The sequence below is a fragment of the Oryzias latipes genome, chromosome 10 (assembly GCF_002234675.1).
Source record: "Oryzias latipes chromosome 10, ASM223467v1".
Lineage (NCBI taxonomy): Eukaryota > Metazoa > Chordata > Actinopteri > Beloniformes > Adrianichthyidae > Oryzias > Oryzias latipes.
In genome coordinates this window covers 22189251-22209253 of record NC_019868.2, presented here as the reverse complement: position 1 = coordinate 22209253, position 20003 = coordinate 22189251, and the positions used below count along the sequence as shown (strand labels likewise).

General features: G+C 37.7%; 1 protein-coding gene across 1 annotated transcript; it reads right to left on the bottom strand.

Moving 5' to 3' along the window:
- Positions 1 to 91: 91 nt before the first annotated feature.
- zc4h2 (zinc finger C4H2-type containing) lies at positions 92 to 10155 on the bottom strand. The gene is made up of 5 exons (XM_004073433.4): positions 9950 to 10155; positions 9226 to 9397; positions 8341 to 8513; positions 1996 to 2158; positions 92 to 738 (listed from the first exon to the last, which is right to left on the bottom strand). Exons 1-5 carry the CDS (start codon positions 10000 to 10002, stop codon positions 625 to 627), a joined length of 675 nt encoding a protein of 224 aa, XP_004073481.1. The 5' UTR covers positions 10003 to 10155; the 3' UTR covers positions 92 to 624.
- Positions 10156 to 20003: the final 9848 nt, after the last annotated feature.

Below are 20003 nucleotides of genomic sequence, written 5' to 3'. Positions count from 1 at the left end.
CAAAGCAATGTTTACGTGCACACCGTAAAAGAGCTGGAACAACCCTCAAGGTTTTGTTCTCCATACAGAAAAAACAGACGCGTTAGCCCAGTTAGTACAAAACAGCAATTTATTATTCTTTTTTTTCTTTTTTTGCAGTATTAAACACAAGACTATTCAATGCAAAATGAGTGGCCTTTTTGGTCTGTAAACATAAAAACAACCTCCTAGTTGTACTCGTCTCAACAATTGAACCCATTACATTTCATATTGGCACAAAAAATACACAACAGCAGGCATGCACTGCAAAAAAAAAGTTAAAGTACAAGGAGTTAGCTAAGGCAATAAACAACATTACCGTTTTTGGACAAGTTCCATTTAGTATTATTGCAATAACACTCGTCAATGAACTACTGTAAGACAATTACTTATAAACACATCCAAAACGCACAAACAACGAAATGACATTACCAGCTGCAGACGAATTTGGAACAATAACTATTTACTAAAGTGGACACCAAAAACCGTCCTGAAGCACAGACCTGTAGTTTCAGTCAGTAGAATAAACACTGGGGCTGATCTTAGATGGAAAAAAAGCTGCACCAGGTGCCTTTAAACTCCACCGACGGTGCCAGGGAGCAGCGTTCACTCATCTGGCTTCCTCTTGGGTTTCTTTGGGTTGCGAGAGCGGCTCTTGGCCTTGCATAACGGACAGATGGGAGCGTTACGATGAATCTGCTGGTGGCAGGACAGGCAAGCCTGGAGAGGAGACGAGTTCACAGCAGAAAACTTCACTCAGCGTCTGAGTTTATTGGAATTCATGTCAGATCGACATGATTTTTTCATGTTTTCATCAAGTTTAAAAGTCTTTTTGTTACTGTGTCTTTGCTACTCTGTCCTTAACTTCAGATTTCTGTTCCACAAGGCAGGAATACATTGGCTGTGAGGCACCAACCTGTAACAAACTGTTACAGGTTCGATTTTCGATCCTTTTGCATCTCAAACTTCACTTTTTTTTTTATTATCTTGTTTTCATTTCTGCGTTTCTGTGAAACAGCAGGGCAGCATGTATGCAGCAGCGACAAGACATGAATGATTTATTTTTATCCCCATGCTGCCGACAGTAAAAAAGCTGACAAACACACCAATGCCCTTGACTAAAATTATTTAAGAGCCTAAAAATATCATAACTGGATGAGCTTGGTAGGAACAGACCTAAACTTGTTTCTGCTTTTGTGTCCATTCTGTGAACGACATTCCAGCAGATTAAAATCTGGAAAAAAACATATCTAAGATCTTAAAAGTAAGTCATGAGAAGCTAAGGAGGTTACTATTTTCTGAGGAGAAATTCACATGAATTTTATCTCATTTTTTGGGTCTTTTCTTGATAGAAATTCAACAATTTGCTGATTCAAACAATAAATGAAGTGTTCACCGGGTCATTTTAAGAGTTTCTGTGTGGATCTTTCCACAGTACAATGTGGCACGCCGCCGCCCGGGGAAATGCAGAGATGCATTTAAGATTACCCCATACCACAGAGGGGAGGGAGGGCCGTGGCGGTGTGCGTGCTGGTCCATTGTCTGGAGTCATTGAGGCGTTGCAAGAAATTCAGCCACCTATGGGGATTTCATTTTTAACCTCGTTTCTCAAACTGCAATGAGTTTCTTCAAAAGATTTAGAGTTTTGAAGAAAAGAAAAAAGAGGTAAGAAAAACTTCAAATGTGGCTGCATGCACTCATCCAAAAACATGTCAAAACATGGGAACTGATCAGCACATGGTTAACATGAAGAGGCTCAATCAGCACCTACTGCCAGACTTGGCAGTTTTAGAAGATGAAATCCAAATTCTTGGCAGAAGCAGACACTCAGCTGACTTCTATTCTGGTTATTATGTCCTTGATTTGACTAAAACTTGACGTGGGATTTTAGGTCAAACTCCTAATGGCTCCACTTCTGTCTTAAAACGATCTTGTGATTCATCCACTGTGTCTATTTTCAGCCAGATGGCGAGTTACCTTCATAGGAGGAGGCTGCTGTCTGAAGGTGGCTGTCTGTCGGGCGTCCTGCTTCCTGGACACTTGCAGCTGCTGTGCTGCGGCGGCGGCAGCCGCTAGGGATTCTGGGATGGCGGGCTCGTGTGGCTCCTTCTGCCACTCCGCCTTCTGCTTCTCAAAGTAGCTGCAGAGAGCAAACGAGAGACCTGGTGAAGTGTGCTCGTGACTCACCAAGCACTTGGCAGCGTTGTCAGCGTTGCGTTTCGAGAGGTGAGCACAGAGTGACAACAATGTGCTCAAGGGAAACTCCTTTTAATGCAGGACTTTGCACTGAAACTCAAGTCATTGCAGGGTTGTTTGTCAGTATGCATGTGTGTGGGCAGAAGAGGGCTGAGAAAAAAATGTGGCCTTGGACTTTATGCCTGCCTGGCTCATTTTCAAAAAAAAGGAATGGGGGGGAGATATCCATTTTCATTATACTCTAGTTTCTCCTGAAAGAAAACGGATCATGAAGCAGAACTTTAGGTATTTACAATAATGTTGTGTTACTTTTAAACCTGATTCAATAATATTAATCCTTACCATATATATACACATATGGATTTTGCAGGTTTTCTTTAAAAAACAGGCTGATATTTCAATAGTTTTGCTTGTGAAGAGGTGTAGCGAGCTCCTTTCTGTGCAGATGCATCACTTTAACAAATGTTGCCCACAGGTGTGATTTAATTTTCTCCCAAACTGCTTCATCACAGCCTGTATTACAATTACACAAGGCCCCATTGTTGTTAAGCACAATTACTCTAAAAAAATATGTAAATGATAGTGTTAACGTCTCCCTTTACTACATTATAAATCTCTCACGATCTCTGATGAGTTCTGTCAACTAGGAAAAACGGCAGCGGAACATGAGCTGCAGCTTTGAAAGTATCTGGTATCTTCGTACTCGGAGAATGGAGGGGCGTACCGGGAAGCAGGGAAGGAGAGATGACTGCCACCTGGTCAGCAACATTATCACCCGAGAAAACAGCCATGTAGAGGTCAGCGCAACGCTGGGTCAGCCCGCTTCCTACAATTAAGCCCTTAACATTTAAAGGAAATGACTCAAAAACAGGGAAAATGAAAAACAATTCGCTGGATAATTCTAATTGCTGGCAAAGCAGCTTTTTAGTTTTTAGTAAATGGCTAACCTTTCTGACTCTTAAAGAGAAGAACATTGTTGATTAGGAATAAACCCGTGCAAGTCCAGATGTGGCAGCTTCTTGATTAGCAGAGTAAAAATGTTCAAATAAACAGCCAACACTTTCCAGGGATGTGTGAGGATGACGAGCACTGAGGAAGGCTTCACATCTGTATTCTAGGGACCATCCGCTGTGGTTTACTGGAGTAAATTGTGCAATCATCCTCTGCTGAAGCCTGCAGCCTCCGGCACTGGAATTCAACTTGTCAGATTCAAGTGATGGACCTCCGGTTTAGTGAAAAACAAAAGACTTTGTAAAACCTCAAATGGAATTACTTGTCATCTCCATTTGGGGGGGGGGGCTAAAGAGCTTGAACAACAGGAGAAAAAGTTTTTTTTTTTTTGGTGTGAATTCTTAAAAATAAAACTGATATTACTCAGAAACTACATTTTTATGTCCAAGTTTCAGGTCAAAAGCAACTGGAGCCAAGTCAGTTCACCAAGTGGCCACTAGATGTTTGTTGTACTCCACCCAATTTGTCTGGTTTTAAAAACCTTTTCCTCACATCTGTAGGTAGATTAAATCCATAAAAACCACACTGGGGTCCTTCATTTAGATTTTGTTTTTTTTAATTTAAGATAAAACGGTGAAGAAATGGCGGCGTGGACAGCTAAATGCTTGGGTATTTACTAGTGCAACCCCACTTATTTTTCCTTTTCTGTTTTTCAGGATTTGTCTTGCTGCTTTAGGATCATAAGACTTCAAAAGATCCATCCAGAGTTCTTAAACTCCGTTTTTTTTTTAAAGTGAGTGCTGCCGGACACCTGAATTTCTCCTTTGGGAGATTAATAAAGTTTCTATCTGTTCGTCCGTCCGTCCAAGGTTGTAAGTTATCCAGAGCTAAACAAATGCTCCCGCAAAAAGCTCTGATTTTTTCTTTCAGTGATCCTGGCATTGTAGAACATCTCTGCAAATCCCTCTCGTCCATCAGCATGAATATCTGTGGCTTTGTTGAAAGAAAATCAAAAGTTCTTTCTAAAATACAAAACACTAGAAGTTCCTCAGAGGAAAGATTTCCATTTACTGTCTGTAGCTGCAGTCACATGTGCAAAATGTCTCTGATCGGATCAAAGATTAGATTAGAGTTGAACTGTGTACATGAGCCCAGAAAAACTTCATCCAACTATAACAAACGTTTACATACGCCACACTTTGACGTAAAAGCCAGAGTAGTGATCTACAATCGGACTAAACTGTTTATATGCACCACAATCGGATCAACAATCGGCATAACCCACCTATCTCAATGAATGGAAAATTTTGATCCGAATGAGTCTGATCGGGTCAGAGTATTCCAAACGGTGTGTTTACGTGACGCGTTTATATTCAGGCGTTTAATCGATTACTTTTGTCCATGAAACCGCAGCTATTTCTGCTTCTTCTGGAAAAAGCTCAATAGGAAATTCTTTCCGGCATTGACTGTGTATGAGAGCCAGTGTGACGTCATCCAGACGAAATGGTTTACTTTAACCAACTAACCAAAGTCAATTCAGTCACCATTTTTTCGCTATACGGACGCTGCCATGTTGGAGCCAGACGTTGACAGTCAATTTTTCTATGGCAACCACTCTCGCCAATCAGGAGTGAGCTTGTTGGTAATCCACCCCCTTACCACCTAAAAGGGGGCTCAGAGGGAATCTGTCAATCAAACGTTTGCAATGTTCGCTGTGGGCGCGACGAGCCACCACCTACTTTATTTAAGGGCATCTGATTGTAACTAAAAATAAAAAACTTAAAATAAAAATTAAGATTAGCACGCGGTTCAGCTGCAGCTCACCGCTCCCCCAGAGGATGGGTCAAATGCGGAGAAGAATTTCTCCATTGTGGGATAAATAAAGTATCTGGAAAAAAAAAAAACATGTTATAAATGTGCGACAGATTGGCGACCTGTCCAGGGTGTCCCCTGCCTTCGCCCACAAGTGGCCGGGATAGGCTCTGGCAGCCCCGTGACCCCGAAAGGGAATAAACGGCAGAAGATGATGAATGAATGAATGAATGAATGAATGAATGAATGAATGAATGAATGAATGAATGAATGAATGAATGAATGATATAAAGGCAGCAGAGCAAGAATGGTTACTCTGACAAATAGAATGACTGAGTTGTTGTTCACCTCACAACACAATGGCTGTTCTCAATAGAAGTCTATGGGGCTTTTGGCTTCTTGGAGCCAGCGGGTACTTCCTGTTTGGAATGTTAAGGAGGAGGGGTCACTCGGTCCAGTTCTGACATACAGTCAGTGGTTTCTGGACATGCCCTAACTGCTGCCAATGTCTACGTCTCATCTATTTGTTTTTAGAAAATCCCAGTTTAACAAAGAATTAAACGATCTCTACAAATACACACACATTTGTCCAAAACTTCTCCTAAATGGGACAATAAAACGTCCTGACTAAACAGTGAGCGGGTTTATGTGTCAGGTTACAAAGCCAACAATAGTTTGATCTCAAATCAAACACAATGCATCACAATGGGCCAAATTTGAGCCCTTTAATCTGACTGCTGTCCTCAACTAATTTACAAACCAAAGTGGGGCCAACTGATCCGCTTCCTGCTCTCACCGTCAGACTTTTTGACATTGACCTTTAACGACACGCGTTCGTTTTGCAGTAAAAATGGCACCACGCTAAGCCACACAGGACAGTTTTACGATTAACCACTAAAAAATGACAAATGCTCCGTGGCTAGTGCAATGATTATAAAAAAGGTATTTGCACCTCTTCAACATACAACATGAACTGCCTCACAACTGCCCCATGTCATATTTCAAAGGACACGTTCGACCTTGATGTCTGCACAAAAAAAAATAACTTACACCGTGGAGAGGAAAGGGCAGGGATCTATCATTTGCACTTGACATTTGAGCAATATGATCTTGACATGTGATGCAATACATTTCTATTAGTCGGAAATTCCTGGTCCCTATGGCTCGCAGTGGTCATTTCATTTAACAGCTTTCTTTGTGAGACCCTGGTCTCCATGAGCACACAGTTAATAAAACATCTCTCCATTGCAATCTCTACTACTTTGCTATATTACTTTCTTCACACCAAGTACATTTCTTTTGGATACTGCGAGAGTCATCTTAACATCGCTGAATCATTTTAACTCATTTTGGCATTAAATTTCAACGTTCCCAGCTTTATACTCATCAAGCAAAAATATCATTTTAGCTTCCAACTGTTTGCATTTAACTCATTTCAGAGGGAAGTATTTCGTTTAATTGCATGAAAAACCTTTTTTTTTTTTTTTTCTGATTTGGAAAACTTCCTAAACCTTTCCTGCCAAACAAATGAGTCACACATTTTGACACCGATTCTATGCTTCAATCATTCCAAGAGTAATGCTGAAACTCATTCTGATATCAAGTCAAGGGCCATAAATCAGCGAGGAACACATTTATAGGGTTGAGATGCAGTGATGACTCAACAAGTGCTCAGCCAAAGTTCGCTATATGATAAAGAAATTGTTTCTATCGTTTTTTGATAAGGCGAGCTCAAAGACAAAGAGGTCTTTCACTGAGGCGTGTTTGTGCCAGAAAGATAAAGCAGAACACATGAATTTTATGGAAAGAGACTAGTAAAAAACTCTATTCAAATGTCTATGTTTTGATAAGAAATAGAATGTTTCAAAATTCATTTGAAGCCAGTTTCATTACAGTTTGGATTATTTATTTATTTTTGCCTTAAAGCCTTGTTTAATTGGTTCAAGTTATCCTTTAAATAAACCTTAAAATAGTCAGAATTAGTGTCATAAAACCTTCTACACTGCCATCGCGTTTAGGTTAAAAAACAAAGTTTCGTTTTTTTGATGGCACAGGTTGTAAAAGTGAAAAACACAACAAAAAGCGGCCAGGGGAAAAAGAAGAGACAGGTCATGAAAAAGTGATAAACCTCGTTGAAAGTTTAAGGTCCCTTTAGGTTGAACAAAATCCAAAACTTCCTCAAGTGCCGTTATTTAAACTGCAAACTGTTGAATGAGAGTTAGCTGATACTTAATCAAATGTACTCTGACTTTCACTAACTTTGTTCAAATGTATGCCGATGATTATGTCACTGTGCAACAAATAGTTCAGAACATGAATTAGCGATGTAGCTACGGTGCTTTGTTTGCTAGCATTGATTTGACTAAAAAAAATTTTTCATTTGTATTTTTATAACGATCTGAACGACGACAAGCAAGTCAAACCCCCTTTATTTGGTCTATCACCTTCCCCATTGCATCACATCCTAATTTCAGTTACTACTAACAACTAATCGTGCAATAAGACTCTGTTAGAAGCTGTATTTTGTATTTCAGTTGTAAAAAAAAAAACAGAAAAATGTACGGCATTAAGTAAACACAAATAACTGTCAATATAATAAAAAAAAAAGGCTTTTTAAAATAGTTGGTCCCTTAAAATTCGATGTAAACAAAAATGTATTGCATATATCTGTGATATTAACTGACATATTTTACATATGCTATATTTGCCAATCATTTTTTGAGCTTTTCAAATTAACAAAGGGAATTGTTTGAATGCAGATCTTGAAGATTGATTTCCGTACAACAGAGCTAAGCTAAAAATATTAAATAAATGGTTAAAATTAGATGAGTAGTACCTGAAATTGGTTATTGAGGTTAAAAATGGTCAATTTTACAATTTAAAAGACTATATAACCTGAATGCTTATCAGGAAAAATGCTATATCAAGTAATTTTTGTCAAAACAAGAGTGTCTTCGTGAACATAAAGAGAGTGCCATTCTAGAAAGGTTGGCTTTTAAATGTTTAAACTTTTAATAAGTATTAACCCTTTCATGAATTTCATTCATATGAATCTATATTACTGTTTTTTGAACTTTAGGCAGCAGGATAACACTAGAAAAACAGACAATCTTTACTAAAAAGCTTTCAAAAGTGTAATTCTTTCTTCAGATTTGACATTGAGATGGATAGCTATTAGTGACAGATGCAGGTGGTTTGGGTTAAACGTCCAATAAAATTACATTCATCACAACTTCTAAGCAAGCAGGTTAAAAGGATGTATATAAAGAGTTATCATCCACTTGGCCAAATGAACATTTCAACCAAAGTGATTTGGTTATATATGAAAAAGAAATATATATGTTTGTGTATGCATATACTGACTCCAAGGAGAGCTTTTCCTCCTCTTCATTCAGGTTAGGGAGTCTGTGTAGTCCTAAAGTCATCCTGAGGGCGTCCACATGCTCCTTCAACGGTTTGTACTCGTCATGAAGACGGCGAGTCGTTTCTAGCAACTTATTCAGGTCGTTCTCTGACTGCTTGATGGTGCTCTCCATCTGAAAGGAGACAGTGTCATGTATTTCATGAGGTGAACATTTAACCGGAAAAGTTAGTCATTTATCTCCAACATAAATTGAAATGCAACAAAAAGCTTTCCTTCAAACTCCTTTTATAGTAACACCTGGTTAATAAATAATATTCAAAGATTAATTAAAATAATATAATCACGACTCACAACTTAATAATGAAAAGTTCCAGGAATTGAACTGTGTATGTTAAAGAAAGACGACTACCAATCAGTTGTCATGCTTTTTTTCTTCTCCTTTTATACCTCTGTATTTATTATTATGTGTAAATAGCTGTTCATTGTATATTTTTAACAATATTTAGAAAATATTTGAACTCGGACAAGAATTACAGAAAGTTCAGAATTTATAAGATTTGTTTTTCTAACTGTTGCTTGTCTTTCTTGTTTTTTGCTTATCTTTGTTTGTTCTCCTTCAAAGTTTGTATCTTTTAAAAAAATGAAACAAAGAAAAAGAACTAAAACTCATGAAGTGTGCTAATTTTAGTTTACTATCTCACTTCTTGTACACCTGCACTTATAGGTCAGCTGAGTTGCCACAGTTCCTGTAAAGGTTTGAGTCAACAGAAACAAGATGGAAATCCTCTTATTATGGTCCAAATAAGCAACAATGTCACAGATTTAAGCAAATATGGTTTGTCGCTGGATCAATTACAAACTGTCAGTTCTTTGTAGCAACTCACCACATTTATATCAGCATGAATGAGGCGCAGCTCCTCAACATGAGCCATTTTCTCTTGTAGAAGGAGATCCATTTCTTGTTTGTACTCTTTCAGATGCTTCTCCTCAGACTCCAGAGCTTCAAACTCCATCTTCAAACGAGACTTGATCTTCTGCATCTGGATCGTCTTATTTCTTTAGTAAGCGGTGAAGACAATAGTCAACAGCTGTACTGGTGTTGTTTCCGTCACTTGCCACAATGACGTGTCAAAAAGACATATATTACACCCAAAACAACACAAAAACCATTTCTTTACACGCAGTTATAATTCATACAATTATTTTTAACTCATCTCTGGTATTATGCATTTATTATAAGTATTAGAGAATGAATCGTTTTGCAGAAATCACATTTGATTAAGTGCAGACAACTTGGCTTAATAAGCTAATACCAGCTTAACAGCTAGCTCTGCGCAGCAGCCCACATCTGGCATTTGTTGTCGCACATCTGGATTGTTGATGCATCATCCAAATATGCGCTTAAATTACACCTTGTGTGTATTCATCCCACAAGCCCGCCAACCCAGTCACTCATAGAGACGTTTGGGTAAAACGAAAGCAGCAGAAGCATTTTAATTACTAGCAGGAAGGCTAATATTAGCGAGGTCAGTCACAAAAGCTTCTCGATGGCTGACGACGTTAGCTAAACTAACGTTAGCCACCAGCGAGCAGGAGTCTGAGATTTACCGTATTTCCAAGATGTTCTCCAATTTACACATTATTTCTTGTTCGTCCGCCATGATTTCAGCAGCCTTGTCGTCAAACAAACTGGGCAGCGCTGCTCCCCCACAAGGCCGCGGTGGTCTACAAACTGAAGAGGGGGGGAGAGCGAAAAAAAGAAACAATAGCAGCAAGAGCGCGCCTCCGCGCGCGCTCCCTTAAAGTGAAACCGTGGCAACATGATGGAGCACGTGCAAGAATGCACCCACACTTCAAGTGAGCTGAAGTAACCATCTTCAAACAGGACAACAATGTGTGAAGGTTAATTCTAAGTTAAATTAGAAACCTATTCTAAGATTTTGTTTGAGAAATGAGTACAATTTGATTATTTCTTTTTAAATACAAAAGTTAAATAAACATAAGAGAAAATAATTGAGCATTGGGTAAAAGAAAATGCCATCAATTGTCACCCCAATGCATTTGCAATAGATGCACAATTTGCATGATTAGCATTTAACAAAAAATGAAGTAAATTACCTTATTTTTTTCATTACTTGAGATTTTTAAGCAAACAAAATCTACAGTTATTGGTAAAAAAAAATGTAAACATCTTGATTTTTCCATTTCTATGTCAACCCAATCTTTGATTCTTTCTTTAAGTCATTCAGCTACTTCTAGTGCTTGTTTTCATGTTTTGTTTTGTTATATTGTTTATTTTCTAGTATATTATGATTAGGCCTGCACAATATACCGCAAATTTATCGTTATCGCAATATCAAGCTGTGCAATATGCATATCGCAAAAGACAGCAAATTTGCAATAAATGGTTACCTTAGATGTGGCCAAGCAATCTTATAGCAGCTTGAAGTGTTTATTGGATTGAAAGAATCCCTTTCTGCATTTGACCAATCAGATGGACCCCTTCACGTTGTTAACTAATCGGATGGCGCCCTATTATGTTGTATGTTCGCCTCCTACGTCAACAAGGGTCATTTGTAGTATAATTTTTAAGCTGTTGTAAAGGAATGGGAATAATATTTTTGGTTGTTTTGCTAATTGTTTATATACCGCAAATTATATCGTTATTGCAATATTAATCACTGATATCGCATATCGCGAGTTTTCTTCATATCGTGCAGCCCTAATTATGATGCATTTCTTTCAAAATATCATACTTACAAATTTGTGTTATTCTTCTTATTATTATTATTTACTTTTGTTAGTTGTTATTTCACTATGACTTCATATATTTTAAAAGATCAAATATGACAAAAATACCCTATAGCTTATATTAGAATACATATAGAAAAATCTCTTGAGTTTCTAAAAATAAAAGAAAAATTAGTAAAGAAAAAAGCTTGATATATTAAAATTTATAAATTAGATTAGCAGAACGATTGTGGAAAAAATGTCCATGTTATTTGAAAAATGCTAAACTTTTTTTGTTTTTACATGTCGTTTATTTATGCTGTTTTGCCATGGATTGTAACTCCATATTGCTTGTTGTTGAAAGTTTTTCCTCATGCTAAAAAACATCATTTCCATCTTTGTGAGGGTTGTTTGTTTATTTTTCTGTGATTTTTTTATTTTTATTTTTATTTTAGTACTTTCATACTTGTACATGTGACAATACATTTTCAATTCCAATCAGTGATATTCTTAGGTTGTGTTTTGAGTAGTCTCCCTTTCACAGTCACACGCTAACAAGTCACAGCTGTTTTCATTTCTACTAATGGTCCTCAAAGTATAGAAGTGCCAGGTTTTCAAGCCAACTGCTGTTGTTGCTCCCTTATGTCATTGGATTCTGTCGTGTTTATGTTCTGACATCAGTCCTTTTCTCCTGCATATTTGATTCTTACTCCACAAATTCCTGACAATCTTTTTGTGATGCATATAGCAGAGAAATGCATCATAAAAGAAATAGACTGAAAATGACTTGCGCCTTTGCTGTCAGACTGTACTATAAAGTGACGGGATTAGGTAAAAAGCTAAAAAGAATGTGCTAAAATATCTTGTATTATTTTAATAAAAAAATAAACAAGCACCTTGGGATTTTTAGCTCAAAAACTTTACCAGAAGGTTATTTCCTGTAGAAAATTATTCCGTTGAATAATGTTGGAAGATGGTCACCAAGTCAATGCAAATGCTTTATCCAGAGTTAATTTTATTATGAGTCCATCTGATCTTTTGACAAAAGATGAGATTTCTTCAATTCTGTGTATATTTGATTTATTCGTCCCAAACCTGTTCCGCTTAATCTCCTTGCAGTCGTAATTCACCTGGTATAAAAATGGCTGTGCCTCAAGTTTCCTCCGGAGCATTACTTACATTGTGAAAATAGGAAACATGGTGTCAGAACTGAGTCAACAGAGTTCAAAATGCCATCCGAAGCAAAGGGTATCTCGTTAACACATTGTGGGCATTGGATCATTTGCACTCAAAGCACGATCAGACACTAAAAATTTTAAATGAAATGCAGTTTATTTAGTTGAGTTTGAAAATGGAAATTGCGCAGCTTCGGAGGAGCCCCTCCAGATTTTAATGGAGAACTGAAAACAAGGCACTTCTTCTTGATCCGTGTGTCATGAAAAGCTCTGAGGTATGCTTGGATTCATCGTCTACCTACTTGACCAGGGTGGAGCCGCTTTAATGTGGTTGTCCATCTATTCCTCTCCTTACTTGAACCTCCTGTTGCTGCTTTTAAATCTTTGGCTTGGTCTTCATAGTAAATACTTTTTATTCTTTTCATTTATCCTCTACCATGATTTACTGGTGGCTCAGTCTTTGGCCTTCTCCTCCTTACATATGTAAAGACTTCTCAGCTTATCCTTAAAGACCACTTGAAGACAACCTTCTTTTGAAGAGAGTTCAGTTGACCAGAGTCTTGTATTTCTGTCTTTTTTTATAAAAGCTTGTCATCCATTATCATGTTTCTTTTCAATAATCCATCGAGTAAAGTTTAATTATATTAAAATATTGATGGAGTGGTCACTCGTATTCATGTTTGTACACAATATTTTTTGTTCTGTAGAAGGACAGGAAGTTTTTATGCAACCCTCCAGTGGAGACTCTGTCTCGCTCTGAACTCAAGATAAAAGTCCCCATTTGCTTATTTTAACAAAATACCTTCCGGTTTTTTTTTTCTCTCTGTATTGTTGCCATGTTTTTTTGTCCCACAACGCTGCATCAAAAGCAGTGTTCTGCTAAAGAAATGAGACACACCCATATTTGTTTGAAAAAAGCTGTTGTCCAAAACCATTTTCACTCATACGATCCTCTTACACATACCTAGTCAACCTAAAATGTAAGAAACTTTTGTACAACTGACACTGTTGACACAACATGTGTGATTTAAACAAACTTGTATCACAGAATGTTAACATTTCCTCTGCTTTACATCTATAAAACATCGGAAAATGATATTTCCAAATCTCAAGCAGACTTCATAAAGACAGATGCAAGCACATTTTACAGATAACACTGAGTTATACGTCTCCCTTTAAGTGATCATTCCTGTCCCCTGCCTTTTGAGGATGCTAACTGCAGACTGCCTTTAAACTAAAGAGATGCAACTCCAACAGCCAAACACAAACAAAACATGATATTCTTTAAAACGGGCAACAAATCTATTATCTTATCCTTATATTTTCTATACCTCCTAGTCAACACATTGTTTTTTAGAGTTTATTCCCATTTGTGCAAGTTAAAAACAAGTTAATTGGATTTTTTTTGGCAGCTCCTAAGTCGGGAGAATGACTTACAAGAAAACTTAAAACACAACTAGACGGTTAGATGATTAAATAATGAATAAAAGGATAGGCGCGTGGTAAATCCGTCTCACAATTTTTTCAGTATTGCACATAGTATCCCTACTTATTGCCAACCGTTCTGGTGCATTATGACTTGTATGGCAGGGGTGATTATGTCCTTTTCTGTGTTGGATAGTTCAGTCCTCTCTCTCTTATGTCCTGCGCCACCAATCTCACTGCAGCTGGGAAGAAGCAGTTCTGTAAAAGCTTTCAGGCCTGCAGTGTCTGAGGTTGTGGCCTGAGTCCACACACTGGATCAGTGTATGGGCTGGGTGGCGTCTGTCCCTGAGGAACCTCATCGCTTTTCTCCTCCTTAGCTATTCATAAATGGTCTCAATAGATGGAAGATTACGGTTAATGATTGTTTCTGCCGTGTTAATGACTCTTTGCGGCATCTTCTTTTCCTTCCTATTCAAGCTGTTATGCTGCTGGTGAGGATGCTTTCAACAAGCCCCTTTAGGCCTGGGTGAGGGCCTGGTGCTTGAACCCGGCCTCCTTCAGCAGCCTGATGAAGTACAGCCTCTGCTGGGCTTTTTTTTATTATTTTTTTTAGTGTAGGGACAGTGTTTTTTTTTTTCCAGCTCAGGTTTTCTGTGATCTGCAGATGAAGGAACCTGTGGCAGTTGGTCTGTTCCACAACAGTCCTGTTGATGGTAAGCAGCTGATGTGGTTGGGATATTCTATATTCCACAATTAGTTCTTTAGTTTTTCTATGTTGGGGACAAGGTCATTGTCATCGCCACAGATGGTGATGTTTTGTACCAAGTCTCTGTATGCGGACTCGTCCCTTCCTTTGATGAGACCAAGGACGGTTGTGTCGTCTGCTTGCTTAATGATGATCCTCTTATTATCATGGCAAATACAGTCATGGAAAGAGCTTTAGACTGAGAGGAGCTTAGCATTGTTTTTGGCCTTTCTTTTCCTTTAAAAAAATCTGCAAAACACAAGAACATGATTCTATTATTTTAGCTACACAAAAAGAAGTTAATGCAGCCATTTATAATTTAGCATTATTGCACTTTTTTTTGTAGTTCTTTTCTTTTTTTTTTTTTAAATCAAAGCGATTATTACATATTTGCCAAACTCAGCAGCCAGCGTCATCACTGGTACAAGTAAACAAGATTTTGTGACTTTGATACTCAAATCTTTTCTCTGTTACACAAACTACACAGTCTACTTTAAAATTCTTCTGCTTGCATTCATATCAACATGTGGTCTTCCCCCCTGATATTTCTCTGTTTTTCAAAAGATGATACTTTTCCAAATCAGAACCAGCTTTGTTGACTAAGTATTAGTGAACACACATGGAATATGACTCTAACGTATGCTCTCATGAACGAGGGCAAAGCATACAAAGACAAAGCATAAATAGTTGTAAAAATTCCAAAAAATAATAAAAATAAAGATGTACATATATATTGTGTACTAAATTTAAACCGGTTTAAAATGTGTGCCTTATTACTCTATGACTCTTCAAGAGTTTATCTTTTTCTGTTAAAACAAGATTCAAACCAAGAACTAAAATACATTTAGCCACAACGGATTTGGAAATGTCTAACCTGCCACGCCAGAGCCCTATGATTTGAAGCCAAACTGAAAACATACCAAATATCAATTTGAAAAAGATTTTACATCTAAAAAACAAATAAATGCTTTTCCAAAAACTGCACTGTCACAATTTTATCCAAAACTACATCATTTGCTTTTCTAAGAGAAAAAGAAAAACACGAGTGGCAAAACAAAGCAAAACTTTGTTGTTACCATTTGGTGTAATTATAGCCTGTATTTATGAAAATGGACAGGTCAACATGCCAGAAAGGAGAGGAAATGCCTTAAAGTCAAACTTGATGATTTAAAACAGTCATTGGAAAACCAGTGGATTATATAATAGCAGTTGTTTGGACTTCTTATATACAGTGTGTGGGTGTAATCCCCTTGAAGGGCAGCTAAACAATTCTAATAACCGTTGATCAGAGCTGCACATCATCTTGCAAAAATTATGGCTTACTCCTCCAGAACGGTTTCCCCTCTGGGATTCTTGGTCAGTGTCTCCTTGGGATCTTCTGTGCTTCCTTTTGGTGCTTCCACCTTGGATCTGGACCTTAGATTGGCCACGAAGCAGTTCTTTGGTGGGACAGGTTGCATGCCAAAAGCTGCTAACAGGCTAAATGTATCAACACTTTCTGATCAACTTTTTTTTAATTCAAGTATTTTATTGAGATTTCACAGTTAACATGTATGACAAATCCCCCCAATAAAAACAAAAAAAAAACACTAAAATAAAAATAAAATAAAAACAAAAACCGAACATAAACATACACAAGTGAGGATTACCGATAACAATTTCCAATACATAGTGTATTAACGTGTCATCATTAAGGCATCATTGATAAGTAAAGACAAAAGCTGTCCCATTTTTCAGCCACATATATATTTTTGCAACTCACTCTTCCTAACATCTTTTCACAGGCGCTATTTTCTATCATTTTTTCTTTCCACATTTTTAGCGTTGGGATTTGGGGTTCTTTCCATAATTTCAAAATCAGACGAGCACATGTTACCAGTCCAGTATTCAATACTCTGAAAGTAGTTTTGCTTAGTAGCGGCACCTCTTTTCTATCCCCTAAGAGACATAGTCTTGCTGATTTGGGAAGTTCACATGCTATCCAGCCCTGTATGCATTCCAACACTTTACTCCAAAGTCTAGAAATAAGTGGGCACTCCCATATTGCATGAATAAAGGTACCTCTCTCCTTATGACACTTCCAACACAGATCATTTTCACTGATTCCGATCACATGAAGTCTAGATGGAGTGTAGTAGTACCTGTTAAGTATTTTATATTGAATAAATTTGCCTCTGGCTTCCCTGATGTAAATTCCATTGTCAGAAAGAATTGTTTGCCATGAATCATCATCGATTATACAACGCAGGTCTCTTTCCCATATTGTTTTAAGTCCTTTGCTTGTGTTTTTTTTAGCCCATGGGCAGATTTTATACCATTTGGATGCCTTGCCTAGCAGTGTGGGTAGTCTTAGAAAGTTTTCTATTGGATTCCCATCTTGCGACAGTCCGACTTTCCCTTTTAAGCAATCTCTAAGTTGTAAATACCTCCAAAAGTTACCATGTCCTTCCAAATTATATTTCATCTTAATGTCATCATATGACATGAAAATGTCCCCTTGGAATACATCCCCAATTGTTCTAATACCTTTTTGCAACCACTGTGCCCAGTAGATAGATCGCTTACCAATCTTAATTTTAGGGTTGTGCCATAAAGATGCATACTTTTGCAGATGTGGAGAAAGCTTACACTTTTTATGCACCTCCAGCCACACCATCTTTGAGAATTCCAAGATTGGGTTATTGGTCCTGCCTCTCTGCTCACCTGGCTTTTGCACTAATATCTCCATCGGTGTAAATGGGAACGTAATGCCCCGTTCTACTAGGACCCAATCTGCGTCCAGTTCTCTACCAACCCAGTGCTTTGTCAGTCTTGACATCTCAAAGGAGATGCTGTAGTGTTCTATATTAGGTAGAGCTAATCCACCATCTTTTTTTGGTTGGCAAAGCCGGTCCATACTGATTCTGGGTTTCCCGCCATTCCAAAGAAATTCTTTAATCATTTTATTATATCTTAGTAGGATTTGTTTTGGGATGCTCATTGGTAACATTCCGGTGTAGTAATTAATTAGCGGGGCCACAGCCATTTTTATTGTATTAACCTTACCCCATAATGTCAAGTTTAACTTACTCCACTTATCTAAATTAGTTTTAATTTTGGTGAGTAATTTTTCCATATTATCTGCCATAATGTCAAGAATACTTGGGTTCAGTTCTATACCTAAATATTTCATCCCTTTATCTACCCATCTAAAGTTAAAGCCAGACAGCAAACTTGGGGTGCAAGTTTGAGATACTGGCATTGCCTCTGATTTGTGCCAATTTATTTTATACCCAGAAAGTTTGGAGTATTCATTCATAACCTCAAGTAGAGTTGGTATGGAGTTAGCGGGGTCTTGGCTCAGTATTAGAATATCATCCGCATACAGAAATAGTTTATGGTCCCTATCTCCTCCATATACGCCCTTAATTCTAGGGTCTTCCCTGATTTGGATAGCCAGGGGTTCCAAAAATATTGTGAATAAGAGCGGGCTGAGACTGCATCCCTGACGGGTTGATCTAGAGATATCAAAAAAAGGAGATAGTACCCCATTTGTGAAAACTGCAGCTTTTGGTCTCGAGTATAATGTCTTAATCCACCGGCAGAAGTTGTCTCCAAATCCAAATTTTGTTAGTGCTGTAAACAAAAAATTCCATTCAACCCTATCGAAAGCCTTTTGGGCATCGAGGGATATTGCGACTACGGGGTTCGAACTATGTTTATTCATCCATAGAAGATGTAGTAATCTCCTCATGTTATCAGCTGACAGTCTATTTTTGACAAAACCAACTTGATCTTTATGAATAATCTTTGGCAACTCCTTCTCTAGCCTCATTGCTAATATTTTTGATAGTATTTTGCAATCTACATTTATTAAACTTATTGGTCTGTAATTGGCTGGGTCCGTTAAGTCTTTGTCACCTTTTGGTATTAATGATATTATTGCCTGGTTAAAACTTTCAGGGAGTGTCCCAAAATCATAGGCTTCTTGAAGTACTTTAGTTAAGAATGGGCACAGTACTTCTGTAAATGTTTGGTAATATTCAACTGGAAAGCCATCTATCCCAGGTGATTTCCCAGTTTTCATCTTACTGATTGCTTTCCTAACCTCAGCTTCCGTTAAAATAGAGTCCATTGCATCCTTCCCCTCTCGTGAAATCTGTGGTATCGTCACCTTATTATAAAAAGCATCTAACTGTTCTGTGCTAGCAGCAGTTTCTGATGTATACAGTTTTTGGTAGAACTGTTCAAAGACGGTGTTAATTTCACCAGATGATGTCACCAGTCTATCATTCTTTTTTATTGCTGTGATGACGTTTTGATTGTCCAGCTGTTTGAGTTGTCTAGCAAGTAGCTTTCCCGTCTTTTCACCCTTCTCATAGAAGTTTGTTCTAAGCCGAAAAAGTGCATATTCCGCCTTTTTGTTATATGTTTCATGGAGGTTAAATTTCAGTTTACAAATTTCTTTAAATGTACTTTCATTATAGTTTTGTGCTAGCTGTTTTTCCCATTCCTTTATTTGATTTTCCAGTATTTTTATTTTCTCCCTGCTCTCTCTTGCTTTTTTAGAGCTATAGCCCAGACATTTTCCTCTCATGAATGCCTTGAGAGCATCCCATACCGTGGCCAGTCTGTCGGTTGACCCAATATTTATATCTAAAAAACATTTGATTTCCTCTTTTAATGATGCTACAAACTGTTCATCACGCAGGATACCCAAGTTTAGTCTCCATCTACCACGCTTAATTTTACCCATTTGAAATTGAATGTGTAGTTCCACTGGTGCATGATCAGTGAGAGCAATAACACCTATTTCACAATTAGTAACTAGTTCAGTGCTAGAGTTTGAGATAAGAAAATAATCAATTCGGGAATAAGATTTGTGGGAATGTGAGTAGAATGTATATTCCCTTTCCGAGGGGTGTACAAGTCTCCAGATATCTACCAACCCAATTTCCTCCTTAAGGGAATTTAATGCTAACCCTTTTCTGGTGTTGAACTTAACATTGTTAGTACTTTTATCTAGAAAATCATCAGGCACCTGGTTAAAGTCCCCACCTATCAATATATGTCCTTCTAACTTACTCAGCATCTTACTAATCTTGTAAATAAAGTCAGGTTCATCCCCATTTGGGGCATATACATTCACCAAGACAACCTTAATTCCATTAATAAGGGCCTGAATGCATAGCAGTCGTCCATCATCATCCTGAAGCTGCTTTAGAAATACAAAGTTAAGTTTTTTGTTGATAAGTGTCATCACACCACGGCTTTTACTCGACACGGAGTTGTGAAACACTTTGCCAACCCAGTCTCTTCTCATTTTTAAGGCTTCCTTATCTTTTCCAAAATGCGTTTCTTGGATAAATGCAACATCAGTACCATGAGATTTGAGGTAACTGAGAACTTTTTTCCTTTTAATCGGTGTGCTGCAGCCATTTATATTCCAAGACACCAGGTTTATATCCATATTACCCATTGTTATAGAATTTCAGAATCAGCTTCTCGTTTAACGTGACCTAGAATCCAATGACATTTTAGAACAAATACACATGCAACATAAACAACTTCCTCACTGTTTGAAAATTTCCCATAATTAACAAAAATA